At 42.8% G+C, this 23172-nt stretch overlaps 1 protein-coding gene and 1 long non-coding RNA gene across 6 annotated transcripts in view; one reads left to right on the forward strand and one right to left on the reverse strand.

Annotated features, from left to right (window-relative positions):
* Positions 1 to 15028: 15028 nt before the first annotated feature.
* On the forward strand, positions 15029 to 21680 carry SPRY2 (sprouty RTK signaling antagonist 2). Of its 5 annotated transcripts, none has more exons than XM_083803453.1 (3): positions 15379 to 16146; positions 17975 to 18161; positions 19905 to 21680. In XM_083803453.1, the coding sequence occupies exon 3, from the start codon at positions 19956 to 19958 to the stop codon at positions 20895 to 20897; it is 942 nt and encodes a 313-aa protein (XP_083659579.1). In that variant the 5' UTR covers positions 15379 to 16146; positions 17975 to 18161; positions 19905 to 19955; the 3' UTR covers positions 20898 to 21680. The 5 variants fall into 5 exon arrangements, with proteins under 5 accessions (XP_083659577.1, XP_083659579.1, XP_083659578.1 ...); XM_083803452.1 differs by having other exon boundaries at positions 17975 to 18155; XM_083803451.1 differs by lacking the exon at positions 17975 to 18161 and having other exon boundaries at positions 15029 to 16146.
* LOC310883352 overlaps positions 19902 to 23172 on the reverse strand; it is a 28793-nt gene continuing 25522 nt past the window's right edge. The window contains exon 3 of the long non-coding RNA XR_014573485.1: positions 19902 to 21904. This is a non-coding gene — a long non-coding RNA (uncharacterized lncRNA). The remainder of the gene's footprint in view (positions 21905 to 23172) is intronic.

Genomic DNA, 23172 nt, shown 5'->3' on the forward strand with positions numbered 1-23172 from the left:
ATATCCAAACTCAGAATACCAGCAGCCAAACTACAGTCTGTTCTGAGACTGCATAAGAGGGTTTACCAACAGAGCATTCTTACACAGTTTTTCCTTTTGCTTTTTGTATTCAGAACATGGCCCTCTAACAAGATTCCTTTAAAACTGTAATTATTAGAGGAAATCATGTGTTTTGGTCTTTTACCAAGGTTAAATTCAGAGACCCTTCTATTCCACTCACTTCAGGATTCCCCATGAGCCTGCCTCCTCCAAAACAAAAAGAAGCTCACGCTACAAGGCTTTGCTTTAGGTTACACATCTACCAGCTACAAGCTGAGCTGCAATTCCACTTTTCTTCATTTTACTATTCATTGCCTAACTACTTAACTTAAACCAGGGCTTTCACCCACATCCTCTTCCCTCAGCTTCCTCTTCTTAACTGATGTGTACTTCTTTCCTTCAGTCCTTCAAGGTCCTAACTCAACTCCTGAGAGAGGCCAAAGGGGAATCTGCCAAGGTAGTGCTAGGGCTTACTCAGCACTAGTTACTGGAGCAGCTTTTTAAGATTTCCAGCAGTATACAATTGCCTATGGAAAATATTCCACTTGGTATAAATAATGACATATTCTTTTAAGCATGAAATTGCATTTGTATCAGATACCTGATCATTTGTTTTTATTTATTCAGAAATAGTCTTTGGAGAGGGAGGTTATTTTTGTGTGTATTGTGTGTTTAATTTTAAAAGTCTTGTCCCACTGTGGAACAGGAAAAACATTTCCCATCCTGCTGTAGTTACTTGTCAGAAGCTGTCTAGGGAAACGTGCTCAGAAAAAAGAGAGAGAGAAGTGCATGGAGAGAGCTGAAGATTGTTAGGCCCTCCCAGATCTAGGGAGAGATAAGCCTCAGGGAAAAGCTAGATATGCATACATTTCTTTAATTGGTTTCAAATCTGTTTTCTTTGAAGTGCCTCTGTACTAAATAAAGATTCTGTTTTAAGAAGTCTGTTTGGTCATGGCATCCACCTCTGTCATTGATTTTGGAGTGAAGGGAATGCATGGCTTAGGAAAAAATCACACCTTCAAAATTAATCATAGTTTTCTGGGATTGTAGCCAGTGATGTTGTCTGAAGGTGGGAGTGTCACCTGATTTGTCCAAGAGTTAGGTGATCTGTATCATATGAAGATGCTGATATTTCAACCTTGGTCAAACTTAAGGCTGACTTCAGCTAGACCTATCTGCCTAAGATGTGCTTTCCACATCTGCGCTACTCTGAACCCCTGTAGCAGAACAAAGTAGTCCCTACTGGACTTCTTTCTGAACTGAAGCTGCTAAAGATCTGACCTTTGACAATCCAGCTTTCCTTTCAGGCACGTCCTCCTTTACAGGCAGCAAAGAGAAAAAAATGGATAAAGAAAGGGCAGAAGACAGGAACAATGAGCTGCAGTTCGTAGGTAACAAGTGTAAGGAAAAAAGGGAAAAAGTATGACAGTGTCTATCTGCTCTCTCTTCATCACTTCCCTCCAGCAAGGACAATGTGGGAGAGTCAGGATGCAGCTAATGTCTGCACCCCATGCACGGCCATCTCTGCCACTTCTGTTCCATTCCTCAGAGGGAGGCACTCCTGGATATATACATTATCAGTGACAATTTAGTCATTCAGCCCAAGGTTTTGCACTGTCTCTTAGCTAAAGCTGGAAAATCTATAGTGGAAGGAAGAGAAAGGAAAAAAGAAAAAAAAAAAAAACCTCATTCTACAAGACCTTCTTGTTCCCTCTCATCAGATCTTCCACTGCAAACAAAAGCATATCCAGATAAGAGAAGTATAAAATAAAATAATATGGTGCCATTATTTTTTCTTCAGCATCAAAAAGTGCTACATAACAAAATGAATTGAGAAATAATTCTTCAATTCAACAGTTATAAGTAGGTAGATATATTTCCAGAAATAAGAGACATTAAAAGTCAGGGTAGTTAAAAGAAATAAATTGCATTGTATAAATTACAGCTCATTAAGCAACTCACAGCCTAGTGCAAATGACCATTTACTAAAGGATAACATTACCATTTATTATTATTTGTTAAATGAGAAGCAAATAAAAGGTATTATTTAATACTTCTGAAATCATATAAATAAATAAGTTACTTTTACTAATAACCTAAGAGCCTCCAAAACACCTAGAATGAAGAGCAGAAGCCAGAACAGCAGCATTCAAACTAGATTTGGTTCTCAAGCAAAATAAATAAATAAAATAAAATTAGAAAGTAAGAATAAAATGCTATTGTTCTATTCACTGTGAGTGACACCTTGCATGTCTTTTCCCCTTTTGAGCATAGGTTGTGTTACGAGAAGCAGTACACTCAGGCTAGAGTTGTAAGGAGAAATGCAGGATCATGTAGCTTAGCCACACTTTCTTTCTCAACCCCTTCTGGAAAACAGAATGAGTTGACAAGTTTCTTAAGTGGCTTATTATATAGTTTATACTCCACCTTAAAAACAAACAAACAAACAAACAAACAAAACTGTTGCATTAAATGTATGAGTTTTTCATTTTAATGCTGAAAAAGTATAAATGTCTTATTGTATTAGTCCATCTTTGAGAGGAAGTCTTGGTGGCTAACTGCTGCTTTTGAGCCAGCAGAGGGAGTATAAAGCATTGTTTTTTTGTGGACTTCAAACCTGAAAGTGGATGTTTCTTTTCTCTTCTAATTTTCCATCCACTATTTTTTATTATTATTTTTTTAGAACATTATGATTGCACCTTCAGTGCTAAAAGCACCTTTCTATGTCTCATGAGTACAGCTGTAAATTAACACAGTCATATTGCTGTATGGTAAATAACTTTTAGTACCTGGAACACCAAGGCAGACACATGCAGGGAATTTCACTGAGACAAGACGTAAGATATCTCAGGGCATCGTGGCTAGACTGTATCCCCAAAACATACCTTCATATTATCCTTACTCAGTGGAATAACATACAATTATGAACAGCAGCCACTAGGAAAAAAAAAAAAAAAGTGCTGTTTTCCAAAGGGCATGTTTGTACACATACACGGATCCAACACACCTGTGCCCAAATGTCTACAAAAGGGGTGTGATCTGGATGTTGTGCGAATTAATTAGCTAATGAGCCTGATATTCCTGTCATTACCTAGGTAAAACTTCCATGTGTCTCAAGTCTAATAACTGCAAAACTTTTTGAAGACGAAGCATATGACATTTGTGCTACGTAACAGCTGACAACAGTAGGGACTGCTTTCCCCCAACTTCCAGCTTTTTCCTTGTATGAAAGAGACGAAAACTGGGTGTTAAGCTCTTCCACGCACTAAAAGGTCCATACAAAGGACTCCAGAAAACTTTAAGACAGAGTCAATAAAGGCCTTTTCTTTTCCTCATGATTCTCATTATCAGATTCTCACAGAATTGAATCCTACTTTACCATGCCTTCAAAGAGACTCTTGTTAAAGGGAATAGCAGCAATCAGCATTTTACAGGTTATATTCCTAAAAAAAGCACTCATTGCAAAATCTAGCAGACAGACATGTCCCTCACTTCCCTGATTCTCCGTAAAAGAGTCTGGAACCATAAAGCTTCCGGGATCAGATTTTCATACGCTGAGGCCTGTAGGTTGTAGAGGATCTTCTCATGCACAGTTACTGCAATTGAATATGTATAGCTGGCTTTTGTACATACAAATGGAGCCTGTACGCCTGTGCATAGCTCAAAGCAGAAATCTAAACAGCTATACCAAAAATACACATGGATCTCAGTTTTGATTTTATGATGTGAATGAAGTGAAGGGGAAACAAGTAGGTGATGGGAAAAAGATGAAATTCAGACCTCATCAAAGTCAAGGGTAGTTTTCCTATAGACTTCAAAAGAGTCAGAACTTCATCTGTTACATTTATGTGCTTCAGAACCTGAAGATATGTTCAGAAACATGTTTCACCCTCAATTCATTTGGCAGCCCAACTTCTTCCTGGTTGAATACTGGAAGCACTGACAAGAATCTCTAAGGAAAATTCTGCTGTGATCTAAATTAATAGTCCCCAATCTTTCTGACTGTCTGGGCAACATAGTTCCTTCTAAGAGCCAGTGAGAGCTTTATACTCCTGCCCTTACCACTTGTATAGCCCGAGGTAGAACATAAGTATAGGTCCACTGGACTGACATGCAAAGTAGCACAGTGTTTCCCAGAAACCATGAATATGTTATGCAGTTTGTTCCCAAGCAGCCCCTGGAAAAGGGGACGGCTGAGAGCAGGCTATGAGCTGGATAAATTGAACTTTCAGGCTGTGTTTGACCTATGCCTTGTAGAATATGTGTTTTTCCTGTAAGTTCTCACTGTTCATACAGATCTGACTAACGACTATTAACTCTCCTTCAAGAGTCTCTTACATCTTTCTTTTGGGAAGAGGGAATTTGCAATTTTGGGAAATGTGAGAAATGTTCCTTTTTCCTGTGCCCAAATTTAGTTTTGGTCTATGCAAGTACAACATCACTGATAATGCTGGAGTTCTGTACTGAGTAAATTCCTGGCCACCCTAAACTCAATGGCAAAATCTCTGTTGACTTTGACAGAGTCTAGGTTTCACAACACAATGTTAAAGGAGTACGGCTGCAAGACTGAGGCAAAGGCAAAGTAAAAGCAAGAATGCCTTCTCCACTGCAATTCAGAGATAAGACACTGTTCTCTGTGGCTTTAAAGCAATAAATAAATAAACACATAAATAAATAAAATGGACCCTCCTGTTGAGACAGCTACTAGTACTTGGGCCTTTCTTTTACCATCTTCTCATATAAAGACACCCATCCAGTTGCCCTTTCTGCACACTTGACTGTCCAGTTAAGCTTCTCTGTCAGCCTTGCTGTCACTACTCTTTCAGCACACTATGTCAACCCTCCTGACATCTTTCTGTCACTTTTCAGAAGGCAGGATTCACAGCCTTAGCTCACAGGCCTGTTTGTAAATCGAAAGACAAATATTTGTCATACTTGCTTCTTGTCCCCCATTAAAAATGAGCTTTGCTAAGAAGGAATAGCCTGTAAGGAAAGTACTGACGCTGGCTTTCTCTGCCAATGATGTTCACAAACTTTTTTTTTTTTCTCCTGCCTCTCCAAAAAGCTGAAAAGATTTAAGATTCAGCTCTTCTGTGGAATTAATATACATATTCTGTAACGGCTTTTCAAGTGCCTTCCTACATGTGGGTCAGTGAAGAGCAGAGTTTCTTTGTTGCTTGTTTTGTTTTGTTTCAGAGGTCTAATAGTGTCCAAGCAGACACTGCACTGCTGGGCAAAGGCAATAGCAAACTTGCTACCCATGCATTTTTGTTCCGCTCCCCAGCACAAAAGACACACCCAAAAACTCCCAGTTGGCAGAATTATAAAATTATTTTTAATTTTAACAGCAAAATGCTGCCATACGCACTGCATGAGCAGACCTTGGCTGGTATAATGTGACAAACAAGCATGTGCAATTGTTGATTACAGAAAACAAGTAAAACAGGTCATACAGTGAAATCTTGCCATCATGGATTCCCAATTTGTGAAGCTTTCGCAGAATATGGATAACCCCTGACTTCCATGTGGAGCTGGATTCCCAGAGGATGGAAGTTAGCAATGGTAAATCACCCCAGCTGAGTATCTCCTCCTCAGTGTAATATACTGTTTATTTATCCTGCTGCAAATGTGTTCTAGGAAATTGCCAAACAGGAAGGAGATCCTTGCCTGAAGTAATTCGCAACCTAAAGACTGGATCCTATGAAAGCATCTGTTCTGAGGTTTTGAACAGCTTTTACTCCCATAGGATTTCAAAAGGTATTCAGGAAGACCATGTCTTACAGCATGCTGTAAGGTTTGGCTAAAATTGCCTGCAAACTACTCTGAGGCACTTAGCAAGTCTGTGTTAACCTAGTCTTTAAAATATGGAAGAAATGTGCTGTGAATAGGTGAGCTGGAACTAGATGCACAAGGATATGTAATTCTATTAACAGCTGCATCCCTTATTGCAAATGTAGGATAGACAATGACAGTATTCCAAAAATAAAAAAGAGACACAAATCATCCTTCCCGTGGCCTGACCCATGAACACAGAGCTGCCAGAGTGGATGTGTTAGTGCAATGGAGTAAACTGTGCTGCATATAGATCACAGACTTAAACCTTCTGCCATACACCTCACTTCTCATGACAATTTATTTCACTTAAATACCTCCTGGTCATCCTTAGGCAAACAGAAAGGTTCTTTATATCTTCTTAATAGATGGTGTGGTGAAGAAATAAGAACATACACCCAGTGCTATGTTAATAAGGAAAATGTAATGCTGCTGGGGATCAACTAGCTCTTTTTCTCCTTAATTTATGTTTCATATAGCCCAGACTTCCAGGGAAGAGAAAAAATAAAAAAATAAAAAAAGTTTTCCTTACCTCTGTTTCTGGTTTTAGTGTCAGTCTTTTGAACAGTTACATTTCTGGCTGGTTTACAACATTTCAGTCATAGTGCATGGTCATTGCAGAATATTGCAAAGCATATTTAACCTCTGCCTTTTATTTCCTAAGCATACCATCAGTGCCATGCACTGAATATATAAGCAGAATTGGGCATTGCTAAATGACAACACTAAGTAGTCTAATTCTAATACGTATGGATTTTAGCTAGTTAGCATATGCTAGCTACCTTAAGTGATGGCAGGAAAGGAAAGCTCCAAGGCTGAAATCAGGTCCAGGCAGGTGGGTTCCCACAGGGGCTCAATACAAACATAAAATCTGACCCATGTGGATCCAACTGAAGGAACAGAGGGTATAGTTGCAAAGGCCTCCGGGTGAAAAAGAAAAAAAGGGGGTTGGGGGGTGGGGAGAAGCTCCATTTAAAAGTTAATGCATCCTATGTATCATTAAGCACACACTGCATATGATGATGTGTCATATGTGATGATATATCAACACTGCCTCTATCAGATAGGTAAAGGCAATGAGTGCTGCCTGTATAAAACACTGAGTATGGCACAGACGTCCAGATTTGCCTATGGCAAGACATTTCGGTAATTCTCAGGTGCAGGATTTTCGTCCCTAAATAAACAAATCGACTAAGCCCAAGACATCTTTTTGAATTCCAGGATACAGCATTCCTGTGAGAGATGAGGATTAGAGCAAACTTCTCCCTGCAATCTATGCAGATTGCACTCCTTGCTGTGCGGACAGCAAGAGATGAGTTATCACAGCCATCAGAGCAAATGCAGAAACCAGTGGGAATGAGAAGATAAAAAGTCAAAGCACAAAGATTGGCCAATACAGAAAGAAGTGTTGTAACTGCTAAATCACCCAAACTGCTTTGCCAAGCTTTGACATGCTTGGTTTCCTGTGCTTAAATAATTTTTAGGCTTAAAAAGAAAAAAAAAAAAAAAAAGGAGGGGTGTGGGGGGAGGAAAAACAACCAGCTGTTCCTTGTATAGTCCAGGAAACACGTCTGATTTATTGCTTTAAGGTTATTTTCGAAGGGGCTGCCTCTGGCAGCCAGAGTGCCGGAGAAGTCACTGAGGCCTGTCCACTTGAAGGGCTCAAACTGTTTCCTGAACAGCCCTTCTTCACTCGTCACCTCCGACAGCTCTTATTGACAACGTGTGACTGGGGCCTGGGAGTGTTTTAAAGCCGCGGGGGGCCGGGGCAGACAATGGGGCTGTCAATTACCTTTTCCCCCGCCGTGAAAAGGGGGCCGGGGGACAATGCGCCGCGGCGGCGGGGGGTTGTGCGGCTCGGGGCCGGCCACACCCCTACCCCCCTGGCCCCCCAAGCCCCCTACATCCCCCAGCCTCCCCGGCATTCAGAGGCGGCCCGCGGCGGTGCCTCGGCCCGGCTGAGAAGCGGACAAGGTGTAAGGAGCCCCCGCGGCGAGCTCCGAGGGGGCGGCGGCGGCTCCGCGCCCCGTCGGGGCCGCCCCCTCCCCGGCGGAGCGGGTCCGGGGGGGTGGGGGGATCGGCCGTGCTGCCCGTACCTATATTGTGCCCTAAAAACTTCCTGCGAGCCTCGACGGCTTGCTGGGAGGACTGCCCATCATACAGGCGCTTTGTCTGGCAGTCACTTCCATTTGAATTTGACTGACTGAGGAAGCCCGCGTTATTTGTAAAGAACAACAAGGCTTTTCATTCATAATTTCAGTAGGGGGACAGGGTGCTAATGACTGAGCTTGAATAACCAGGGAATGCGGTATTCAAGGCAGGAAGAAGCCCAACTGGCTGCCAAATGAGAGGAAGGGAGGGAAGGAGGGGGGGAGATGTAGGTGAAAGTGCCCGTGTGAAAAGGCAAACAATGAAATCGGGATCACACACATGTATACAAATACAAATCAGGCTCTCAAAAGGTGAGACAGGCAAAGACAGGAGCAGGAAGGGGAGCTGAGGAAATTCCAGTTTGGATTTCATTCACTTGCCTTCGGAATCCGCTTCTGCAATTCTAAAACCGAGAAGGTCTCTGCGAAAGGAAGCATTCTTCCTCCCGCCGCCCCCTTCACCACAGAGAAAATGCTTTAGCTTTCCTATTCCTTTTTGCTACCATTAAAAAAAAAAAAAATCGGTTTTGAAGTTGGGCTGAATGAAGATTTTGCCTTTGGTACTTAAGCTCTAGCTTCGACAAAACATGAAAGCACTAAAGCTAGCCCGGGCTGTGGCCCAACACGTACGATCGCTATATATTTTTTCACTCGTTGACTGTCTAAATACATCTATTCTCTGACTCTGTGAAGATTTTTTTCTCAAATGTCAAGCTGTACCTGATGCAAAACCCTTCGAACTCACTGATCTTTATTTCAATTGTCTTCAGTAGGATTTTGAAGAAGGCATTCACAGAAATTTCCTCGGCTATGACAGATTTTATAGAACCAAAAGTTGGGGCCCTGTGGAGAAAACAAATCTACAGAGCTAAGAGAGAAAATAAAAATTGAACAGCACGTACTTTGGAAAACATAATTGCTTTGACACATATAATCAGAAGTTGATATACTTTATGTTAATTTGAATTGTGTTGCAAGCAAGTAACAATAAGAAAACTTAGAATTCGTTATACAGCTTAAACACGTAACCTCAAGAACGAAGGAAGTTTTCCAGGGGGGTTATTTTGCAAGCTCATACTGTCAGATGCGGTAGATTTACTGTGCATGTTTGCACTGCCATTTTCTATGTTTCTTTTAGCTTCTCTTAATTAGGATGCCATCCTGGGAGCTGCTTTGGGCAGCTGGATCCCTTCCGCGACCTGGAGCACCAGACTTTCACTTGAGCTTCAGAAGGCGTCAGGGGCCTGCTTAGGAGAAACAGCTCAGAGATTTGGCTTCTCAGTTAACTTCTGCCTTTCCCTCTGTGGGGTTTTTGAAAGTAATAGGGCTGCTTAAAATACAGGAAAAGATGATTACAAAACCACAAATAAGATAGGAGTAACTACACCAGATGTAGAGACGGAAGTTCAGAGGAACTCTTTAATCAAGTAGTGGGAGTGGATGCTCCTGCAGAGATAACCTTGTTTAGATAATCAAACATTTTGTCCTCTTCCTTCTCTTAGTAAGATAAGTATAATTATCTAACTGTTCTGATTCTCTTTTAAGGTGTTTTGATTCTATTAGAGACAAATCTTGAAATTTTAATTGTGCAAAAGATCCTGGAGCCCCCAGGGAACACAACTCTATGGGTCTTCATGTGAAGCAGCATTTGCAGAGTGGACAGATTGGACTGGGATCTGGGACTCCTACGTCTCACTTTTCAGATAAGTTATTTCTTTCTTTTACTCCTTGTTTTTCTCATCTATAAAACAGACATAGTGACATCTCTTGTAAATTATATTGAGATCTGCATGGAAAATTGTGATAGAACACCCAGCATTTCAATTATAGTTCTTGATATTGCCATTAGAATCAGGAGAGTGAAGACAGTCCTATGCAGATCTGACATCAGGATATTGTGATTTTTTTTTTTTTGATGCAACAATACAAACTGTTTTTTATTATTTTCTGGTTTTCAGGCAGATAATGTGGAAATACCACTCTTGATTTCCTTTTGATGCAATATCATTCATCTCTTGCAAATGATTCTATACTGCGTATGTCACCTCCACTTACAGGATGTTCTTGTGTGCCACTGTGATGAACACAAACATTTCACAACTGAGGAAAACAAAAATATCAGGACATGGGAGACTGATGATACAATTTTTAACAATTGCTCAATTCACTTGTTTTGGTTTGCAGCAAACCTGTAAGTCTTACTTGTACATATTCCTTGGCTGGCTTGCAAATTATATACTACCAATTGCTAATCTCTGACAGTTACTTGTTTGAAATCCAGCCTCCAGTGAAGAAAGGTAGCTTACATTCTGGGAGCTGCGTAGCTGTCACAGCATGAAGACCCATGAGATCTACCTTGCCCTTCCAAGAAGAGCAGACGCCCTGCACTCTTCCAGCTACATTGCTTGAAGTACACAAGAAATTCATTTACCTTTTCACTACATTGCAGTTTAGAGCTAGTTTGTGTATCTCTACATCAGTGGTTTTCTAACTGTGATCTGTGGATTCTTACAGACTACTTCTAAATGGGAGGTCTTATAATTTATAATTTTCTTTAAAAAAAAAAAAAGTCTGCACTTCGCTTATGATATTTTTCCTCTTCCAAATCATAGAAAAAGACTGTAAGTTGCAGAGGTTTAAAAACAACTGCTGCAAATTGTACCATAGTAGAAATACAATGTCTTTTCATAAAATCTTACTCCCAAGTTTCCCTTAACTGCTAACATTGACCTCTTCCATTTCTTCTGAGTCACTTGAATCCCAGGTCAACACACAAATGTCTGCATCCTGCTGAAAATTATTTTGGGAATTTCCAAGCTAGCACACTTACTTATTAATATTTTAATAGGCAATTAGTTGTTTTTGCATAAAATTCTAGTATAGTCAAGCCCAGTGTTATCTAGCCTCTAATTTAAATGAAGCTAGAAAGTGCAGCATTTAAAATACTGACAGACGTGGCTTGTCTGTTCTGTCATTCTCATGATTTCAACCAAAGCAGTTGAAAATTTTAGCAGGAAAATCATAGGACAAACAAATACAAAATAAAAAGCATGCCATAAAACCAGTCTCCCAAATAAATTATACCTAGTCTTGCCCATGCCAAATTGTTCTACTTTGGAACATTTGGTCTCAAGGTCCTAAAGAAGGGAACTAATCACAAAATCAATTGTATAAACTGGAAAGTTTTATAAAGTTGAATTCCAAAAAAACAATGCTGATTTTATGAAGGATACAAATATAACCAAATGATATTGAATGGCACATCAAAGAACATACTAGCTTTATTAGAACTATTTATATGCAAAAACTCTGCATTATATTATAAATACTAAATGTACATATTCTTTAGTGCAATTTCAGAAGAATCAGGAAAGGGATTTGTTTATTTTTTTTTTAAAGTTTACATAAATAAGTTTAGTGTGTTCAACAAGAAAAATATTCTCCTGGCAACTGTCTTTCCATGTACCAGAGCAATTATTGGATGGGGTAAAGTTTCACAGTATCTGGCCTATATCACCTTTAAGGAAGCTGGCAATTATTAGCTATATCTGAATGACAGTAGCTTAATCCCAGAAGATCTGTCCATCACTAACAGCAGGAGACCAACTTTCAGTAGATGCAGACCATGCATATTCCAAACCCAAGTAGCATTTATTGTTTTTCACATGTAACAATGTTGTTCCTTGTCCCACCAGAATGAGTTCCTAGTAGCATGCTGAATGTATTGCCTTCACTAATTTTCCACTCTTAAGGAATTCTGGGATTTCTCCTGAGTAAATTACAATGAAAACCACAAAAGCAAAACTAATGGTATTGAATCACAGATATATATATATATATTTCTCCGTTAAAAAAAAATTCATCCGTTCACCGTAAATTGAGTTTGACTTCTTTGTTTCTCTGTACGCTACATCTAAGTGTCCTGGTCTGCCCTGAGAATCTCAGTGAACTATCAGTAAGTAAAAAGCTTCACAGCTAATCACAAACTCCTATAAAAAATCCTGTAACTCTCCTATGTGTATTCTCTGGCTTTTTTTTGTTTGTTTGTTTGTTTGTTTGTTTTAGAGTTACAAACATGAAAGGCAATCAATTAAAGGTTTAAGTTTCTAAAGAAATACAGGGCATTAGAAGCAGCATGTAGCCAACCTTAGTCCTTCTAGGATGTGCAGAATCAATATCCTTCTGTCGGTGCATTAACCAATGAGCTAATGCACAAAAAGTTCTGGCAGTCAGCAGATTCACTTTACATTCATTCCCTTGTTAGAATCAGTTCCTTATGAATGAACTTCCATTTCCTTTACAAAAAAAAAGGGGGAAAATACAAACTGTTGTTGGGTCCTGGGTCAGAAAATAAAATAAAATAAAATCTTATGAGACAATTTCAGAATGTTAATGAAAAATTTCAACTATTTCAGACAGATCTCACATCATAGACCTCCCTCTACCCGACCCTTCACCTGAAGTCACTGGAATTGCTCTTATTCTAACAAATCATAAACATATATATATATATATACAAACGTGTGTTTGTGTACACGTATATGTACAACAGCTACATTCCTCTGCTGAGAATGAATTCAAGACCTTCCTCTCCAAAAACAAAGTCTGCTTCGGCTAAAAGAAAAAAAAAAAAAAAGATCTTGCAGTGGTTAGAGCCAACCACTAGGGGAAACAGAGTCACATGCATTAAGCCAATGTCCATTACAAGAACTGTGAAATGTGAGTGATGTATGTAATCCTGTGAAAGCTGGTCCCAAAGAATCGTCAAATTAAAGGTCTGAGAATTCAGCTTTGAGATCGCAATATGAAATATATATATATATCTGTATGCTTAATTTTTCATACCTGTACATTGTTATTGATTATCTGTATGCAAGCTAAGTAGATAAGCTTGTGCACAGATCTTTGCAGGTTTGGTGTTTCTCTTTCAAACTAAACAGTGGTGGGATGCTGTATGTTTGTTTTTACTTTTTATTTTCTCTCTCTCTTTTGTTTTTTTTTTCTATGAGATTGATACTTCACCATTTTGCACACGTGACTGGCTCTACGAATACAAACAGCTTCACTGTTTTCATATCCATCATTAGGACTACTCACTATATTAAGTGTATACGCCTGTACTTGAGAACTGGCATTTAAATTGCTGATTGCACCACAGACTGCCCCATTTAAAAAAATGGTATTACGATTTTTTCAGTTTATATTTATGTACTCCATTTATATGCTGAGAAATAATCTAACAGACTCATACAAGGAGTCCTTTACATATTTTTGGCTTTACTATGTGGGAGGAAGTGATTTTTCTCTCTTTTCACAGCAAAGTGAAATTAACATTGTGCCTTCTGTCTGCCCAGTGTTTAGTGTTTTAACCTGTGCACATCCCTCACGGATGAACCCCATGGATTTCCTCGAGGAAACAAGAGTCTTGACCACGTGGTGCACCCCTGAGGATGTGCAGGTCCACCCGCAGTGAATCCACAGGCACGCTCTGCAGCGCAGCTCCAAGCAGGGAGCTTCCTCCTGACCTTCGCTTTGCAAACGACACCCCCCAACACCCCGTCCCCCAGCACCCCCAACTCTGAGGATCCTGCTGATCACGCACTGCAGAGCATTCAGGGCCCAGGGCGCCCACGGGGGGCTCTGCATGTCTGTCCTCCCCCTTCTTCCACACACCCCTGCACTCCCTCTGTCGGGGAGCCCTCCCTAAAAGCGATCCCTGAGCTCCTCAGGGCTCTGGCAGAGGGGCTCCATCCGCGGCTCTCCCGGGGTGAGAAGGGTGGGGATGTGACGGGGGCAACATCCGAGCCTGGGCAGCAGCCTTGTGCTGCTGGTGAAGTCCCCGTGGGAGAAATGTGGACCTCTGCAACCCGGTGCATCCTCCCGTCAAGTGACTAGGAAAAATAACATGTAGCTGCACAGTGTTACTGCGGACGAATGGGTATCGACCTAGAAAATTATGAAAACTTGAAGGCCGTCAGTGTATCACACTGCCTTTTTTTTTTCTTCTTCTTCTATTTTTATTAATAACGACCACCTCGTTCAAAAAGTGGTGACTAGCAGGTGTAGAAGAGGAAGTGCCTGCAAATTGCCTCCAGTATTTTAAAAAGGGCTGTTGGGGTTTTTTGCACCGAGAGTAGCTCATGTAAATAATGCAATGCATTACTGCTCTGCACGCCGTGTATATTTTAAGCAGGGCCACACGTGATACGGGCATATTAGCACTCTGTGAATGCCTACGTGGATACGCTGCTTTGCGCGCTTAAAGATACATGTAGGAGCAAGATGCCTGGGCCCAGCGACAGTGGCCCCGACAGTGATTGCAGCTCGCCCAAAGGGGACCGTGGCAGGGGACGCCCAGAAGACGAACAGTCACTTTTGGGTGCTGCTCCCACAGGCGAATGGGCATTAACTAAAACAACAGCAACCAAGCTGTTTCTTTCTTTCCTTTTTTTTTTTTTTTTTAAGCAAACTAAATAAGCAAAGTAAAAGGAAATAAAGTAAAACGAAATGAAATAAAGTTAAATAAATAAATAAATAATAGCATAAATAATAGAAAATAAATAAAATAAAAATAAATAAAATAAAATCCCCCCCACCCCCACCACACCCCGGCCGCCCGGGGCACGGAAAGCACCGCGGCTCGCTGTCAGCAGCCTGGCCCGGGCCCCCGCCGCACGCCCTGCGGGGGATTTGCTGCTTTCCCCCCCCCCGACAACCCCCGCCCTTGCGGAGCCCGGGGCCCCTCTCTGCACCCCGGCGTTTTCAGACCCGGCACAACGCCCCGGGGAATATGCAGCCCTTCTTCCTTCTCCCCAGCTTGGCCAGGGGCTGGTTGCTGAAAAGGAAGGGGTGGTGTTGGGGGGGAAAGCAGAAAGTTAAAGTTTTATTCCACGGGGGGGGGGGGGGGGAAGGGGAGTGGGGGAGGGGGAGCACCTGGGAACGGGTCTCCTTGCCCGGGAGAAGCCAGGTCCCCTGGGCCGCCCTGCAAAGCGAGCGCTGCCTGCCTCTGAATAAACACACGCGAGCACAAAAGCAGCCCCGAGCACCGTGCGAGCGTGCACGGAGCAGCCTCCGGTGGAGCCGGACGACGGCGGGACCCCAGGAGCGGGGCTGCGGGACGGAAATAGGGCTGGGGCGCTGGTGGCAGTGGTGCTGGTGGTAGCAGAGCTGGTGCTGGTGGCGGCGGCGCTGCCCTTTTGAATGCCTCCCGCAGCTCGGAGTGCTGGCAGTGCGCTGGGAGCGCCAGTGAATGTAGCCCCGCAGAGCCAATGAGCTGGGACCGGATGCGATATATCCTCTGGGACAACAACTGCTCTGTTCCTCCTCAGATCCACATGACGCCATTTACTGCTGCTTTTGCAGAGAGATCACCCTACCTCCTCCGGAAAGAAAAAGAGAGAGAGGGGGAGAGCGAGCGAGCAGAAAAACGCCGAGCCCCTACAGCTCAGATCTCAAATCTTCCTCCTCCTCCTTCTCCAAACACACAACAACAACCACCACCACAAATCCGCTGCGCTCCCAAAACACCCCCCCCCGATTGCAAACCACAGCGCTGCCTGCAACACACGCTCGCAGAGGGAGCGAGAAACCTAGAGGGAGAGAGGGGAGAGGAGCTTGCAACGAGCAGCCTCTGAGCAGAACGGCTACATTGCACAAGCTGCTTTTTTGGAGGAGCTCAGTGGAAGAAAGCTTTGGGATTTTATTTTAGATCCACTTTATTTTGTTTTCTTTGGCTTTCCCCTTCCTCTCGATCATTGGCAACAACAACAAAAAAGTGACTTGGTATTGGCGATTCGGCCTCCTGTTCATTGACGAAAAAAAGGGAAAGTGTGTGTGAGAGTGATTTCTTTTTAGGAGCAAAGAAAACCCACCCAGATCCGGAGAGGTGTTTTTATTATTATTATAGTATATACGCGCACACACGTATTTATAATCGATCTGGGGAGAGGGACCTAACTTTGCTCTGGACTTTTTACATGGTGATCATTCTTACTCTAATTTGCAAGTTGGACTAAAGCAGAGTTTGGAAAAGAATTTTTTTTGCTTTAGGGCTGGATTTATTTGCAAACCGCAGGAAGAAGAAAATACAAGAGAGAGAGGGGTTTGGTGCAGCGCCGCGATCACGGTGAGAGCCTTTTCCTTCTTTGCAAAACAAGCTTTTCAGTAACACCCCCCCCCCCCCCCCCCCGCCCCCCGGTTGCTCCAAGAAAACTCGTGGAAATGTTTGAGGCCGATCCCTTTTCCATTCGCACAGGTTCTCCCTCTCCCCCCTTCCCCTCTCCTTCCTTTCCCAGAGAGGAGCTGGAGGTGGGATTTCGGAGCGGTTTCTCTCGGGGGGGGAGCTCCGCTGGGGTTTTGCGGGCTGCGCCGTGTTTGCGCCCCGCCGGGGTGCCGCGGGGGGCGGAAAGCTGCGCGGGGGGCGCGGGGCTGCGCGGGGGGTGCAGGCAGTGGCAGCGGGGGCTGCGAGGGGAGGCGGGGGGCTGCGGCGCGATCTCCCTGCTGCGGGGAGCAGGGCACGGGCTGTCCTGAGCGCCCCAGCCCCGCCGGGCACGCGTGGGCTTCCGACGAGCCCCCGGGGGTGTGAAGGAAGGGCGCGGCGGGGGTGGCGAGGGCAGGAGCTGCTTGTGCTCCCCGGCCCGGGGGAGAACGAGCACCCCCGCCTTCCAGTGCGTGATTTACGCCCGTCTTGTCGTGGCGTCGGGAGATCCGTGCAATTCGGAAGTGAGTGCACGCCTGGGATAAATATGTGTGTGTGTGTACATGTATATTTCTCGTGTGATGAAATTAATTCGATCCAGAAGACGGGGAAACTTCTCCCCCCAGGTTCCACTGTGCAGAATGCATGTGTGGAGGGGTAGGAAAGCCTTAATTTTTTATTTTTTTTATTTTTTTTAACCGTTTGGCGGGTTTACTGTGCAGCAGCCCCCACACCAAAAAAAAAAAAAAACCTGCTGGTGTTTTCTGCAAGTTATTTGTGTGTCAGTTTGCCCCACCCCGATGGTAAAGTCCCTTTTGCCCTAATCCATAGTCCGATCACACACTCGGCCCTTAATGGGGGTTTCAAAGCACTTTGAAAGAAGAGGAGGTGGTTGGTGTGTGTGCGGTGGGGATGGGGGTGGGGGTGCCTTGCATAGGCTCCGGACACAAAACAGAAATTCATGGGCAGAGGACTTTTTCCCCTTAGGCTCGCCTTCCCCCAGCCAGCGAGACACGGGTTTTTTCCACAGCACGCAAGAAGCCCCTTGCGCATCGCAGTTCCCCAAACGTGCGAGCACGAAACCCGGCCCCCCGCTCGCTCTTTTGAAAATCCCAGCTAGGAAAAGTTAGCAATCATGGCACTTGAGCTCTGCGAGAGTGGACTTTGGCTTTTGGAAGTGGGGAATGGTGTTATCACCCACACGCACGCACAAAAAGGCCAGCGCTGCTTCCCTAGGCTTGGTGGATGGAAAGGCGAGAAGCGGTGGGTCAGAGGGACCCAGTGCTTTCCCCTACGAGTTTTCAGGCATACGTGTGTTTGCAAATAAACGTGCTGGAGCTTTACATCTTGACCTGTTAACGGATCTATCAAGGGGAGAGGAAGGCAGACCGCCCGGCTAGGACTGATGTTTAGCTGGAAATGCCTCCTGGGCAGGGGCGGGAGGGGGGAACTGAAGTTCAGACGACTCGCTGAGAATGGGTAAAAGCGAGAGCAGCTTTGTGGACCTGAAGGGATGCTTACGGCAAGGCGAGAGGGAGTAATTTGCCTTTTACCCAGCTGTCCTGGAGGTGTTGTCTCAAACCGTCTGCAGGGCGCCGGGCATTACCCGGTAGGGGAAGGCTTCTTTAGCATCTTTCGAGGGAGGGCACGGGGGGGAAGAGTTAAAAGGAAACGTGGGGTTGACTTTCCTGATAAGGCAGCTGCGGCCGCCCCCTCCCACCTCCCAGCCCAGGGGATGTCTCCTCTTTATCTCCAGGTTGTCTGCACTTGCGGGGCCGCTGCCTTGCCTGCAGCGCTGGCGGGCGGGGGGCTGCCGTTCCCCACCTGCTGCGGGGAGATGGAAGCAGCAAAGCGCCGGGGCTTCTCCTCCAGCTCCCACCTGGACGTCTGAGGAGGGCTCCGCCGCCGAGACCGGGGTCGTTTTAAGCGCCTGGCAAGTCAGGGTCAGCTCCGCTTTTGCGCTGGGTTGTCACTGCTGGAGAGGCAGGGGCTTCGCTGGCTAAAGTCTGGGCGGGGTGGAGGGCAGATAGGGTTACCGGTTGCTCTCAAGGATGGGGAACGTATTTTGCATTCTTTTTTATCTCGAGACAGTTTCAGATGAGGGAATGCCTACTTAGCCAGTTGGCTGAAGCATTTTATACTTGAAAGCTTTACTTTGAAGAAAACAGAAGCAGTGCTTCAAGACAACTTTGCAAGACTTTTTATTTTATTTTATTTTATTTGGGAGGGGGGCACCATGACACTGCCTGCAAAACCAGGATTTGGCAGTATTTAAAGCATTAGGTCACTCTTAAAACTTCAGATTTTTTTTTTGGAAAGAAAACGTACTTCAGGGCAGGACGCCAGGAGTTAAAAGGTTAAATGTTTTCTGCTGCTGTTAGAATAAAGACAGTGTCTTGAGATATTCATTGTTAAAGTGTTTGGCTATATTTTATTATACTGTGGTATAGTATTATTGTTGGTAACTGATGTGTACAGAGTAACACTATGGTGCTCTTTCTAGGTATAATTGAAGACATTGTGTGGTCCTTGTAAGAAGCTTGGTTCCTGCTTGGGTTTTAATTGTAAAATATTGTTCTGGATTTTTGTATAGGTAATTGGATTTGGGAACTGCTTTAAAATATGATAAAGGCAAAACAAATACTAACTGATTTAGAGGTCAGTGCTTGAAACTTGTGCATATTTTAATGTGGAAGTTAGTTATGTACAAGTTCACATATTCTGGGTCTTTTACTGGCTTTCCATTTAAATTCTCCAGTTTGCATTTCAACTTTGTAGTTAATGATCCTTTAAAGTAATAATTGCAATCAAGTAGTCTTCTTGGATGCTAGCTTTGTTTGATTATATCGTGCGTGCCTCTGCCCCACAAGCCACTCTTGGTAATATTTGCAATTGGAAATGTAGTCTATGGAATTTTTTACACGTTTTAAAAAAAATAAAACTGGTAGCATTGCTTTTGTAGTATTGAGCCTTAAAATAACAATCACAGTGGTATACATAAGTATGACACACACTAAAATATTGGAGAAAGATATTTATACTTCTGCTGTTGAAGTTTTTGGTAGCACTAACTCATTTAATGTCTAACCTCAAACATTTTATTGCTATTTAGTGTTTTTCTTGGGACCATTGGTATTAAACTAAAATTTCCTATTTACATCATGTAAAGTTTAATGTGTAAAGAGACTAGGCTACCAAAATATTATCCAGTTTTAAACAAAATTGGAGAATTATATGTCTGTCATCAGCAGGTCACATTACACTTGCTAAATACTTTCAGGCTCTTTTTTTTATTATTTAATGTAAAATAAGTTTTTTGGTAGTATGATGTGAAGAGTCACTTCAAGTGGCTGAAATTTAGCCACATTAGAACCTGCAGTCTAACCAGAAGATGGCCTGGGAAGTCTTTGTTATCAGGTGTAATGCCTAGACTTTCTAGACCCGTGAGTTGAAATACACGGACCTAGAACGGAATCTCCTTTAAGCTCTCCTCAGGAGTAGCCTAAACAGGCCAAGTGAGGCATTTCAGCTGACCTGTGCTACGCTCCGCACTAGATGTGACTCCTTTTTTAATGGCTGATGCATTGCTTGAATGTGTGCAGTGCTGTGGGATCCTGCAGGCTGGAAAGGCTGCTGGAGAGTATGAGATGTGTTGCAATTAGTGAATCCTCTCTTTGTTGCTCCAGGATTTCAGATGTGTTCTAAGCCTGCTGGGGTGAGCACGCTTCCGGGCACTGATGGAGACGAGAGCTCAGCACGGCAGTGGGTCGCAGGCCTTGCTACAGGCTCGGCGTGACAGTGGGAGACCACACGGGGAGCCCGACCTGAGGGATGTCCTGGCGCAGCAGGTTCACGTCTTGTCCTTGGACCAGATCAGAGCCATCCGAAGCACAAATGAGTACACAGAGGGACCGACAGTGGCTCCGCGGCATGGGGTCAAGTCCACTCCTCGCCTAGCAACCCAACCCAAAAATGAAAGGCCCCATGGCTTGTCTGAACATCGTCATTTTAGCCGGATTCAGCACGTGCAAACCCACGTTTCTCCTCGGGCACCTCTATCCCGCTCCATCAGCACAGTCAGCACAGGTTCACGGAGCAGTACGAGGACAAGTACGAGCAGTAATTCCTCTGAACAGAGACTTCTAGGATCATCTTCAGGGCCGGTGGCCGATGGGATAATCCGAATGCAGCCCAAGTCTGAGCTCAAGTCAAATGAGCTGAAGCTGCTGAGTAAAGAAGACTTGGGAACGCACATCTACAGGTGCGAGGACTGTGGGAAATGCAAGTGTAAGGAGTGCACTTATCCAAGGACCCTCCCATCATGTTGGATCTGTGACAAGCAGTGTCTTTGCTCAGCCCAGAACGTGGTTGATTATGGGACTTGTGTTTGCTGTGTGAAGGGCCTCTTCTATCACTGCTCTAATGATGATGAGGACAACTGCGCTGACAACCCCTGCTCTTGCAGTCAGTCGCGTTGCTGCACTAGATGGTCTGCCATGGGTGTGGTGTCCCTCTTTCTGCCTTGTTTGTGGTGTTACCTGCCAGCCAAGGGTTGCCTTAAATTGTGCCAGGGCTGTTACGACCGGGTAAACAGGCCTGGGTGCCGCTGTAAACACTCAAACACGGTTTGCTGCAAAGTTCCCAGTGTCCCCCCCAGGAACTTTGAAAAGCCAACATAGCATCACTAATCGGAAATAGTCAAGTAATAAGGATTATTTTAACATACATATGCAACCAACTAAGCAACTATGGTCTTGGCACTGTAGTAGAAGGGTTGGGGATACACTTTGCTGTTTGCAGTGACATGCTTTTCTCTGTGTGCCATCTTAACTGATATGCTTGCTAGAATCCAGCTAGTGGGATACAGGGGAAAAAAAAAAGGGATACAGTACATTGTGACCCACATATTTCATAAGCTAAAGCAACACAGACACTCCTAGGCAACTCTATTTTTTGTGAATAGTACTTGCAAAAATTTGTAAATTAGCAAATGACTCCCTTTTTTCATTGTTTTCTGCCAGAGATAATGTGCTATATTTTTGTATATACAATAATATTTTCAACTGTGAAAAAGTAAGTGGTGTCATAAGACATGGCACAGTCACAAAATATTATACTAATATGTTGTACATTCGGAAGAATGTGAATCAATCAGTATGTTTTTAGATTGTATTTTGTCTTACAGAAACCTATTGCAAGACTCTGATTTCCCTTTGGACTTCATGTATATTGTACAGTTACAGTAAAATTCAGCCTTTATTTTCTAATTTTTTCAACATATTGTTTAGTGTAAAGAATATTTATTTGAAGTTTTATTATTTTATAAAAAGAAATATTTATTTTAAGAGGCATCTTACAAATGTCACCCCTTTTTATGAGGATGTCATAGTTGCTGCAAATAAGGGGTGAACGATGCATATGTTCACTATAAAATAGAAAATATATTAACGTTTGAAATTAAACTGGGCTACTTGTCATTTTTTCCCCCCATTTATTGTTACGAGTTGGGAAAAACAGTACTTTAAATTGCAAACTTCAAAGTAATATAGTCACAGTGACTTTAATCTGATCATCTGGAAAAACAAAATAGAAGTGTACTCCAAGTGTATTTTTCTTTGTTTTCTTCTTCATCTGAAAATAATGCATGGTTTTCACTTCCTTTACACAAATGTCACATATGCGGTTCCTACATCAGAAAAGGAAAATGGAATAGGAAAATTCATTAATTCATTCCAGACTACGACTAATAGGCAATGAAAGCTTGAACTATTCTATAAGTGATAAGCTTTTGTGCTTCAGATAGGAAATAAGTAATCATCCACCAAAAAAAAAAAAATTGATATGGTCAGTACAAAAAGCTTGCAGGATTATTTCTTCAAAGCAGAAGAATATGCCACAGGGAATGATAGATCTGAACGTAGTCCAGCCTTATGTCAAACATTTGCTTCACTTGTAAGAAGAAAGTTGCTTGATTTGTCATTTGTGGCAGTTACCTTCCACTGAGGTCAAAATCCTTTTGCTGCCAAGTTTCCCACCGGAAGTCTAGAGAATGATTTACCTTTCTTTATTAACAGACTATCATTTCCTGTTCTGAGCATGTCTTTCAAAGTTTAGAGGTCTTAATGTTGAATTTTATTTATACATTTCTTAAGCTGACATTCAAGAAATAGTTGTGAGTATTTTTAAGCTGACATGCAGAAAAATCTCACAGCCTTTTCTGAACTCTCTCCAACAAAAACAAATTATAACTAATAAATTAAGAACTCACTAAAGGTTGAAAAACAGAGCATCAAGTAAATGTTACATTTTTGCCCCTGAATTTTAATCTGTGATCTGGTGTTTGAAGCAATTTACACTGCAGTATTCAAAAACCTGTGTGTTTGTGTGTATTGGTTATCAGTCATCAAGTGAAATTAAAAAGTGCAAGTCCTGACTAGTTTGCAAAACAAAAATAGCTGATACATAGGCCTTGCTCATTCTCTCCTTTTCTTTCCTCCTTACCTCTTTAGTGAAAAAAATAAATATATATATATATATATAAGCTGGTTTTCTTTCCTCTTGCATGAACTGTCTGGATAATTTGGTATACAGCGACAAACCGTATATATTTAGCCTTCTGAGTAGAATTTGCCAGGAAGAAGGTGGCTTACGTTACATGAGTAATTTGTCTATTCTTAAAGTGCATCATTATATTGTGTTGGGGTATACATGTGGGATTGTGTTTGGTTGCCGATAAACAGGGATTTTTAATTTATTTTTATTAACAGAAATTTTGTTCTGAAAATTTGAAGGGGTTGGTAACCTTCCTCTGTTCTAATTCCAGAATCAGGCGCTAATGCTTAAACGGTCCTTGGTTAGTCTTGCAACCATGCTGATTGAAAACAAGCCTGGGAATAATCAACTAGCCCATTCATTGGGGAAATCTTTGACCTTTAGGCTGTATTTTGGAAACCA

The sequence above is a fragment of the Anser anser genome (assembly GCF_964211835.1).
Source record: "Anser anser genome assembly, chromosome: 1".
Taxonomy (NCBI): Eukaryota; Metazoa; Chordata; class Aves; order Anseriformes; family Anatidae; genus Anser; species Anser anser.